Below are 11,276 nucleotides of genomic sequence, written 5' to 3' on the forward strand. Positions count from 1 at the left end.
TCTCTAACATTCTGTGATTCTGTGATAGTCTCCTGGATCTCTGCTTCTGGGAAGCTTGCAAGCAGCCTCCCAGGGAAGGCAGAGCAGTGACTTCAGTGGTGCTTTAAGATGACTCATCTCAGGAGACCTGGCTGAAGTTAGTGTCAGCTGCTGTTTGGCAGAGGATGTGTTCTAGTTTCTTCTTCCCCAGCCACTCCTCGCTCTCCAGAGCCAAAGCAGGTCTGAAAAACTTTTCCTTCTCTCCCAGGATGCCTTCAAATGCTGAGCCCTCAAATGGTCCATGCTGCAGCTCCACATTATTTCGTTAAATATCTACATTTTACAGTAGGGAGAGATAACATGAGCTCCACTGACAAGAGCCCTCTGAAGAAACCCAACAGCATATAAATGGAAATGAGTGCCATCGCAAAGAAGTCACTCTGCTGACCTCAATATCAGCACTTAGATGAGGGGCATCTGGCTCAAGCTGTAACTCAGGTGAAGTTGAGATAAAAATACTAGAAAGAATTAACTGAGACATCATCTGCTTTCCTTAGAATGGACATCTCTTGGCCTAACACAAAGAGGTCTGGTTTAAGTAAGCCAGCCCTGCCCCAAAATACTTGTCCCAGCCTTCAGAAGGGCACAGGTCTCCAGCAGATCCCATAGCATATTTGCTAGCCCCATGCAGCACCTCAGATAGCCCACACTGCCTCATACATGAGCATTCTTAGCTCCCTGTATTGTGCAGCTGCATTGAACCTGAATGGATCTCCAGTACTATAGAAGCTTACACACTCACATCACATAGAGATGCTTACAACGGTAGGCACGTAAATTTAGGTGTCTGAATCTGGAGCTGAATCCCAACCCCAATGTCCATTCAGACCCTTAATTGAAAACAACGGGACTGAGTTTGCCTGGAACTGTGTCTCAATCCAAGATAGTTGTGTGCCACCATTGTAATACATCTTACCAAAAACATTAAAAAAAACACAAATCAGGTGCCATATGAGTTCTACATTTAAACTCTGTTTTACAGTACACTGTCATTGGATGCAGAGATTCTGATCCAAAAGCTGACCTAGCCAGCAGTGAGGAAATTCACCCAGTCTAGACAATTTTCTGGAGCTAAAATGACTGCATCTCTCTCTGTTTAGTGGGCACGGCCAGGGCAACAAGGTATACGTGCAGTTATGCCATGCTTCCCTAATTCCTGGCCACCAATCTCACCCATTTTGGTGGCTGGTGTAATTTGGAACCACCTTTAAGATACAGATTGTAGAGTTCAAAATTCACTTCCATGCCCTGTGCATGGAAGGATTTTTGCCCCTTGCTCCCTGAGTGCAAGGCCCTGAGGTTGCTGGCCTCAACAAGTAAGCTGTATGTTGTTTTTAAATTTCAGCTCAAGAGGACAGGTACTTACAGGCTCTGAACTCTCCTCTTCTTCCTGTTCAGTTTGTGTCCCACTCTCCAGGCAGTTGCTGGTTTCCTTCTCCAGCTTTGACAGTCTAGAAAACAGAAAGATACAGCAATAATGGATTTGCCCTACATTTAAAGTGAGATTTCAGCTATTCAAGGATTTCATGCAAGTGGTATACTCTCCTTCTAACATCACAGCCACAAATGAGAGGCAGAACTGAAAGCACAGACGTGCAGGAAAGCTTGCACAATCATGGGGGTTCCTGAAGAACACGGGACACCCAGCATGCATATTTGATCAAAATGCATGTGTAAGTCTGCAGGTGTGGTGAAGGACAGTGACATTCAGTCCACAGTGATCAATCTTCAGTATAGTCCAGAACTGCTAACTCTCTAGAAATGCATCAGTCTGTTCCCTGAATCCAATAATTAATAGTGCCCCTATTTTCCTTTGATATTTTCAGAGGCTGAGATTTCTAAGAATCATTTGGCTATGGCTCATTACCTCTTCTAGGAAGACCACATAGAAGCAATTACCATGACACCAACCTTTCATAGTAGGAAATGTCCAGGAAAGCTTACTCTGTCTCTGCAAAGTGGGGATTTGCAACAGCTACTGCTTAGGCAATTTTCCATGCCTGAACAGTCACACCAATTTATATCAGTATAATTGAGCTGAAACAGACTCTCAGGGAAAAACTCTCTCTTAGAGAAGTTTGGAGTTAAACTTATTTTAGACATTTCTAAGGAGCTTTTGCAAGCTCACACATTGCTAAATGTAGCCTGCCAATATCACGAAGAGGACTGTAATAGTAATTTGCTTGAGGCCCCACATGCAGATGATTCATACAAAGCCAAATAACTATGGAGGAGTGAGTGGAGAGAACATCTTCAACTAGTCATTATATCATTCTGACATGACCTGGGGAAAGCTTGAATTCAAGAGGAGATGGGTAATTTGTCTTGATCTGTGGTGCTATAGGAAATAATAATAAAACATGGACACTCTTTTGCCCACGGAAGAGAACCTGTGGTTTATCTCTACAAGGACTACCACAAAACTAAGTTATTACTACGGAGCGCTCAGGAAATTCCCCATCCAGGTCACACTGATATTTCAGCTTGTCTCTGATCAGCCACAGACTTGGTAACTGCAGCAGCCCTGAAAGAAAACAGTTCCAAATGTTACAGTGTACCTACTTCATACCTCTCTTTGTGATCTTGGAGCTCCTTCTCAAGTTTTTCCCTCTTCTGAGCTTCGTTTCTAAGGTAGCAGAGTAGCTGGCTCACAGTTAGCTCCTCAGACTCCAAATTCTTCGATTCATCTACAGGTTTGCTCCTGCTTCAAACCAAACCAGAAGTAAGTAACAACAGCTATGACTGTAGTAGAGCACACCCTTATCCCGAGTTCTCAGATCCAGTCTGAGAGGCCACTGTTTCACACAGTGCTGAAAACCAACATTCTGAGCAAAGGGCTCATTCCCAAGAACCAAGGCCTGCCCACAAGCTGCTAGCCACAGTCCCTGTGCGTGCAAATGCAGTCCCTGCTTTGCGCAGTGCTCAGACAGTCCTATTCAAGTGGGGGAACAATTTAGTAGTTAAGGAAGGAAAACAAAAGCAGTCAAGACAATACAAATTCCAGTGCATTTATTTTGGCCTACTTTGCAGCCCCTTCTACAAAGTGTTGCTGTCTGTTCCCAAAATAGCTTCCCCCCCCCGCCCCCCAGTGAAACATGCAATATTTCTTATCTCTCTCTCATTCCTTACCAGGAAAAAACCACAAGTTCCACCAAACATGGTAATCAGAAATTGCTTTATTTTTCTGAAAAAAATCGCTATGTTCTAATAGCTCATTTGAAAATGGCATTATGCTACTGTGGAAATGAACCAAAACAAATCCAAAACTCTCTGAAAAGTAAGGTAAGTTAATTTCTTAGTGGTAAAATACTGTATTCCATTCCCTCAATTTTTGTCTATCTAGAGAGAAAGTCAAAATCCCCTAATGACATGGTAAGATAGGCAGGTTATATACACTGTACACTTCAGAAGCTCAGCTGTAAACCAGCACGTGCTTTTTATTTTGCTTTTGTAGTTCAGAACAGAAAGTATAGCATAGTCCTCCATGTGCTCATGAGAACTAGAAATCTTTGGTGAGCAAAATTCAATACCCCAAAGATAGTGTTCAGCCAGGATATTTTATTATTTATCTTGTATCGGGGGATTTTTAGTGCACCATTCTTCTCTTACAGAAATAAACCTGTCCTGAGTGGATCACATTTCTCTGAACCTGCTAACAGCACCAGTCTAAAGTTTCAATGCCGCACAAAGACACATGGTGACACAGGAAATATTTAAAGACATATATATACCCCTTGTTCTTGTAGATACAGCCCAGATACTAATTAAAATGTAAGCAAGTCCCACAGAGAACATCTCATGATCAGAATGTGCTCACAAGCCACTGCTAATGAAAAGTGTAATACTTGCCACCCAGTCTGTGGTCAGCAGCTCTCAGTTTCATCCATGACCATAACTTTTCCTTCCCCCTTCAACTTCGTAACTGTATGCTGAGGGACAAGTTCTCTATGTCACTACATTAAAACACGGTTCTTCCGTGCAGTGACATAGGGAGTGACAGGGGTTTAAGGAAAAACCTGTAAATGGAGCACAGCTTTCTGACCTGCTATGCCCTTAACACTTCCCACATCCTTTCCTTCCAAAAGCAAAAGCCACAAAGTCAATAAGAGAGTTTGGACACAGTCATCTAGCTGCTAAATTGGGCAGTATCCAAAATGGAACGTTTGATAGTGTCAGCTGTCTGTGTCCATGAGGAGCAAAGGTTCAGCTAGGGGCAAGAAAGTCCCTTGTGCCCTCGAGCTGATGTAAAGATCAAATTTTGAGAACTAACCTAAACAGAATGCTGGTATCTTAAGCCTAGTAACCTGAAAAATAAGGACTATGTTATTGCACTGTCTGTCTACCCCACCCTGATACACTTTATAGCAACAACACACAAACAGAACAGACAGGGTTCAGACTGAAAGACTACAAGACCTCTGATTCTTTCCAACATCATTATAATTGGGTAGGGAACAGATACTTTTATTAGATGGTCACAAACAAATAGGAGGGAATCTCTGCAGCCTCTATCTTTTCTGTTTGGCCTCCCTTAAAAGCCTGAAAAGTTGGCAAGTCAGCATGTACATAAATGCCTGGCCAACTGGTCAAAATATGCACTCCCTCTTGTCAGCTAGGGAAAATTGGAAGGAAAAATGCCAGAGAGCTGAGGGTCTTTCTGACATGGTATGAAGGTAGAGCTACTGCAATTAAGGGATGTAAGGCCACAGAAAAACAAGTTTTAGTACATTCTTCATAGAAAAAGCTTCCCTCACACTGAAAACAGAACACATAGAAGTCTGAATCACACAAGAACCTATATACCTGTAGATGGCGATGTTACTGGTCATTTCACCGCTATTCTCCTGATGTTCTCTTGCAGTTCTGTTGATTTCTCCTTCCTAGGAAAGAAAAAAACACTATTAGGTTGGTATTTGGACTAAGCAGGACACAGTTTTATTCACTTCAGTTAAGGAAGGATGAAAAACAGGGAAAACTACTATTATGGCAATAAAAACAAATAACACACAAAACTCCTACAGATCACTTTCACGTTTGGAAATTCTTAAATACTTCAGATGCCTTTTGCTGTATCTCTTCCAGACTGATGAGAGAAGACAAACAACAATGCAATTTGGCCTTCTCCTTTCACCAGCAACTTCCATGGCTACTCTCCCCTATAAAGATGACTCTGCACCACACAGCAACAGCCAACATCGCTGCAGGTGACTTTAAATATAAGCCTAAATCCCGCTCTCCTGCCTCCCAAAAGAACCACTCTTCTTTCCCATTACAAAACTAACTCCTTGATCTTTATAGCCCAAAGGAGAATCTTTGTAGCCCAAAGGAGAACACAACCTTGAAGGTTTCCTGCAGCCTGAAAAGTTTTCTTCAACAACTCCAAGTTTTAATTAAATTCTCTTAATTTCTTGTTGTACTCATACATTCTAGAGAGGGATATACTATTATGGGGATGGAGGAGACCCATATTTTCACAATTCACTTTTTGCCTGTGAAAATTTTTCAGATACAAGAACAGTAGAAAAAGTAGATTTCTGTGCCTCTAGGCACTGCAGCTTTGCACTTGGTTTTGTTTAACTGCATCTCTCAGTATCTGTCAGTAGAAAGTGAGCCTCATTCTTAAAAGAAAATGCCCCCCTCCCCATATGCAGTGTTGTCAATTAACAACACAGTACTGATGTTCCCAGGAATTCCAACTAAGATAAGACTCTTAACATTTTGAATTATTCCGAAGTCACCTGCTGGACCATGTTGTTTTTTTCCAGAGTATTTTTAGTGTGATGGAAGCTACCTATGAAATTAATTTACTTGGAGGATGAGAAGTGTGTTGTGCTTTAACCCCAGCCAGCAACTAAGCCCCACACAGCTGTGCACTCACTCTCCTGTGGTAGGATAGGGCAGAAAATTGGAAGAGTAAAAGTGAGAAAACTCATGGATTGAGATAAAGACAGCTTAAAAAGTAAAGCAAAAGCTGTGCCTGCAAGCTAAGCAAAACAAGGAATTCATTCACCACTTCCTATGGGCAGGCAGGTGTTCAGCCATCTCCAGGACAGCAGGGCTCCATCATGTGTAACAGTGACTTGGGAAGACAAACACCATCACTCTGAATGTTCCCCCCCACACTTCCTTCTTCCCCCAGGCTTTATACGCTGCGGTGGGTTAACCCTGGTTGGATGCCAGGTGCCCACGAGGCCCCTCTATCACTCCCCCTTCAGCAAAATAAAGGAGGAGAATAAGATGAAAAAACTCGTGGGTCAAGATAAAATCAGTTTAATTAAAGCAAAGGCCAAGACCATGCACAGAGACAAAAGGTAAACAAAGATGTTATCCTCTACTTCCCCTCAGTAAGCGATGTCCAGCCACTTCCCAGGAAAGCAGAGCTTTGGTATATGTAGAGCAGCTGCTAGACAAACACAGTAACAAATGCCCCCCTCCTCCTCCCTGCCCTGGACTTTTATGGCTGAGCTGATGTCACACGGTGTGGAACAGCCAATCCGGGTCAGCTGTCCCGGCTCCGCCCCTCCCAGGATGTGTTACAAACACCCTGCTGGCTGCCACTGTCACCCTCAGCACTGGGAGGGTGCTATGGGGGTACTGACTCCACCTCAGCCAGACCCAATACACATGCTGAGCATGACACCATATAGTATAATATCCTTTTGGTCATTTGGGGTCAGCTGTCCCAGCTGTGTCCCCTCCCAACTCCTTGTGCACCCCCCAGCCTACTCACTGGTGGGGTGAGAAGCAGAAAAGGCCTTGGCTCTGTGTGAGCACTGCTCAGGGATAACAAAACATCCCTGTGTTATCAGCACTGCTTCCAGCACAAATCCAAAACATAGCCTCATAGTAGCTGCTATGAAGAAAATTAACTCTATCTCAGCCAAAACCAACACAAAGTAGGAGGACAAAAATAAATTCCAAGTCCTTTACCACCACATTTTGTAACACACAAGTGCTCCATGCCAGGTAATCTAAGAGACCACAGAATCATAGAATCATTTAGGTTGGAAAAGGCTTTTAAGATGATTGAGTCCAACCATGCAACTCTTCTTCCAAATCTACTGTGCCTGTATCTTGTGTTACTGCTGTTGCTGGCAGATTGATGTTCTCTATCAGAGAGGCATAAAGACTTTTCATTGACATGGGTATAGATTCACCCTTTCTGCTAAAGGAAGACAGGGTGCTAGACACCTCACTGTAGAATGTCATCAAGTAAACGTTGTCACTGTAATTACACCCAGACCTGACTTCCTCATTTAGCCTGGTATGAGAAGAAAATTCAGTTTGCAAAGAAAGGAGGACCAAGCTGGAACCAAAGTTTCTAGCCACAGAGCATTGTGTTCTTTTTATTCCCCTCACTTACGTTCATCCCAATCTCCACAAAGGAATCCTCTGCTGAGATGTTCAGCTTGACCTGCAGTTCTGAAATGATGGCTACGAGATCTGCCTTCTCAGCCTGGAGCCGCTGCACCTGGGATTTCAGCTGCCTCACTTCCTTCTCAGGAGCCATGCTGCCCTCCTGGGATAAACAAACCCTGCATTAGCCAACCAAAAGGAAAGACCAGCCAAGGAGCACAGAGCCTGAACATAACAATGGTGTCCCGCATCCTTTCTTTTTGTTTAAGTTTGTCTGGAAAAGCCCAGTGTACAGATCCCTAAACTGCTTTGGTCCACTAGACAGCAAGAAGTCCAAGCTGTGAAACAAAGTTAATCAAATGATGAGCATCATGCCTCTGGAAAACATGGGCCTGGTTCTCTGAATACACAGATAATCAGGAGGTAAATCTTTGCCTGAACCTATGCCTCTCACTACCACACAGGGTCTCAGCCAACCTACAGAATTATTGTCCAGAATTTTTTTTTTTTTTCCTATATCCTTATCCCTCTTTTCCCAAATCTACGTAAGATTCTAGGGACAAAAGACTAGTGGGCAGAGTGCTTTTCCACACACCCCACTTTTAGCCTTTCCCCACCATACAACTTCTCTGTATGCCATCTCCATGTATAAATCTCTCCCTGTATCTTTGACCTTCGCACAAAGTCCTACATCCCTTCCACAAAGCTTCTGACCCTCAGAGATTCTCCTCAGACTTAATCTCTCCTTCCAGTCATGACTGTCTCCTTCACCATCTGCCTCTTCCCTTTCCCCCGGATCCTCAAAACCCTCTTTTAGGCCTCTACACAATCAGGAAGCCTTGTTTCTTTCTCTCCTTTAAATGCCTTTCCCCATTATTAAACTTTCCCTGTGAGTTCGTTTCTCCCTGATTCTGTAATCCGAGCCTTCCACCTCCTGGTAACGCCTTTATTACACCACATACCATCAGTGTAAATTCTGGACAATTCCTGAAGTCTGCAGTACCTTCTAGTCCATCATTCATGCCAGGTCTCCAAACTCTTGCTATGCTGACAGTGTCTCTTATCCTGCAGTACCACCCTACCCACCTGACTTGCTGCTGTCTCTGATTTTGTGCTTATGGTGTAAGAGGATGGAATTAAGAGTCATCTCCAGGGAAGAACAGAGAGCTTTACAGCAACCTGTGCTAACAGAGGTACTGTTTTGAGAGAAACCCTCCTATGAATGCTGGTTTATCACTAAGGGAGGCAACTCAATATATCTGTGATTCACTTTGAGTGAAACAGAGATGTCACTTAACGGTAGTAATGGACTATAGACTATCTCGGTTAATAGTAAATACCTGCAAAATGTTGCCTGGCTATTAAGCAAAAAATCACCTGCGACATTAGAAGTTATGTGTTACAGAGGCAAAAGTAAGACAGAGGGAGAAAGCTCATCAGACTCAAATGGGGCAGCAGAAGTACAAATCTAATCAGATCTCTGTAAAAGAGCTTTAATGAGAGGAGAATGCTATAATAAAAATAGGTGGAAGGTATTTTTTTTTTTTGCTTACATGTCAACTTCTCCCCAGAAACAAAAATACAAAAGCAATTAAACTATCATGAGAGACAGATAATCTAATACGCAAAGGGAGGGATAAAGTCAAGAGATACCAAAAAGTAAACAAAATAAAGAATAAAAAGTTAGAAAGAAAATGTTAATTTCTTATTTCTTAGGTCAAGAATGTTAATTATTATTATTGTTAATTAAATATTAATTAAAATGTAAATTATCTCCAGTGTGGCACAATTACTACACTCTGAGAAGTAATCCTTTGTTTACCATTTCAGCTCCTTCTCTTTCCTTTAAGCTCTGGAGTTGTTGCTGTAGCTGTTCATTTTCAATGCACTTGGCTAGCAAGCACTGCTTAGCCTCCTTAAACTTTAACTCGTAAAATTCTCTTTCTTCTTTCTGCTTCTCTCGCCAGATGGAAAGTTCCTCATATCGGTCCTTCATAGCTTGGTTATGCAACTTCACGGCTTCTAAACAATAGCCAGAGACAAGACATTGATTGACATTAATACTTTGTCAATGAAACAGCAGATTTCCTCTACACTGAGCTCAGCATTCTTTAGTAGGTTAGCAATAATTAGGTATGAAATGTGAAACCTTCTCCTCACGTATCTTAAATATCAAACCAAAACTTATTATAGTTCGTTAGCGCCATAATAAATAGCATTAAACACATTGCTGAAATCACATGCGCACACTCTCACTTCTTGACTTATTCCTAAACCAAGAAGTACAAGCAAGAAGTATTGTTCACAAGAGGTACTTGGTATCTTGCTGCGTGTATTATTTCTGTGATCAACCCAAATGAAACTACTGAACTGAGATTCTGAAACTACTGAGACTTGGTAGGGAAAAGAGACATCCCAGGCTGGTAAATTACTGCATGAAAACGGCTTATATAAAATTGAAAGTCTTAGATATGCCCAACAATGCTCTACTGGAACATTTGGTTATGATGTGACTGATGAAAGCGTTGAAAAAAATATACCTGACAACTTACAGCAAAGTCAGTTCCCCCTGTCTGGGAAGCCATGTGTATGTAACATCAGTCTTACTACTGCCAAAATGCTTACAAGATTTTTACAAGAGACAATGACTTGCTTTTTTAAATCAACAAACTCAAAGCTAGTTGCTTGAAAATCTTTTACACATTGTATTTTCCAGTAACTTCCATTATATCCTAATAGCATATTATAAACTGCCAAAAAATCCTTCAGGTTATGTAAACAAATGTAGCTCTGGAGCATGACTCTGCAAGGTATACGTTACAGCAGCTGTAATATGGTCCCAAAATATTATCTTATATGATATAGGACCTTATAAAAAAATACCAGAGGCACTTCTAGAAACAACTTTCCTGCCGGATACCCAGGAGACTCCAATGCAGAGAACTTGAATCATGTCCAAAAATGATTCAGGGAGGATTTAAACACGAATGTAAAATCACAGCACAGAGATATGCGACTTCATGCTCTGCTGTCATATAAACAGTGAGGTACCTCTGTCTTTTACACTAAAAATTCCCAGATCCCTTGGGTTTTGCTCTATCCATTAAAAAAAATAAAATACATATCTGACACAAAAACTCCTGGAATTCAGAAACAAAGTGCTCTCACCCGAAAGACTCATTAGGCATTTTCAGAAAAACCTGTCCGTTTCTCCCAAATAGACCCTGCCATGGCTGCCACTTCCTTTTGAAGTACAGAATGTGCTGCCACATCTAAACATCCAGAGAGCATCCTACCACAAACTGTTCTGGGCACTCTACAGTACCCACCCCTCCTGATGCAGCCATGGCAAAATGTTAGTCTATCTATAACGGAGCTGCACAACAGTCCTAAAAATACAACCCAAAAAAGCTTTTAGAGACTGATGAGCAAAGAGCATACAACAGCAAGAGATTTTCACCTTGCCTCCTAACATAAAGAGTGCTATACTGGCTATATGTGTAATTCTGAAGCAAATAAATCACCCACACATTGGGCCACTCTCCTCCTGGTCGTCCATACTAACTCAATTTGATATGTCCTATCAAGCTAGCCCTGCCACTTGCAGAGTCGCTTACACAGCACATGCTACCCAGGTATAAAATGTTATCCAGCAAGGGCAAACGAGCACAGAATTCATACTCATAGGCCAAAAAACCCCACAGAAGAGACTCGGGGCTTTTGCATTTCAAGACCGGTTCACATGCACATTCACCTTTTAATTCATTGTTCTCAGTGATTAGTTCTTTCATCTGTTGCACCATCTCTTCTGGGGTGTAGGTGCTAAAGGCAGGGGCAGCCACGCTGTCTGTTCCATTTTCCATTTTACTCCTGGGATGCTC

At 42.2% G+C, this 11,276-nt stretch overlaps 1 protein-coding gene across 1 annotated transcript; it reads right to left on the minus strand.

Moving 5' to 3' along the window:
• Nucleotides 1-1,405: 1,405 nt before the first annotated feature.
• On the minus strand, nt 1,406-11,268 carry LOC104467090 (optineurin-like; the record flags this gene model as incomplete). Its single annotated transcript, XM_010080720.1, has 6 exons — nt 11,150-11,268; nt 9,218-9,417; nt 7,403-7,558; nt 4,843-4,919; nt 2,609-2,740; nt 1,406-1,490 (listed from the first exon to the last, which is right to left on the minus strand). Coding segments are annotated over exons 1-6 (759 nt in total), but the record flags the coding sequence as incomplete, so codon positions are not given.
• Nucleotides 11,269-11,276: the final 8 nt, after the last annotated feature.

The sequence above is a fragment of the Pterocles gutturalis genome, unplaced genomic scaffold (assembly GCF_000699245.1).
Source record: "Pterocles gutturalis isolate BGI_N339 unplaced genomic scaffold, ASM69924v1 scaffold34544, whole genome shotgun sequence".
NCBI classification, from domain to species: domain Eukaryota; kingdom Metazoa; phylum Chordata; class Aves; order Pterocliformes; family Pteroclidae; genus Pterocles; species Pterocles gutturalis.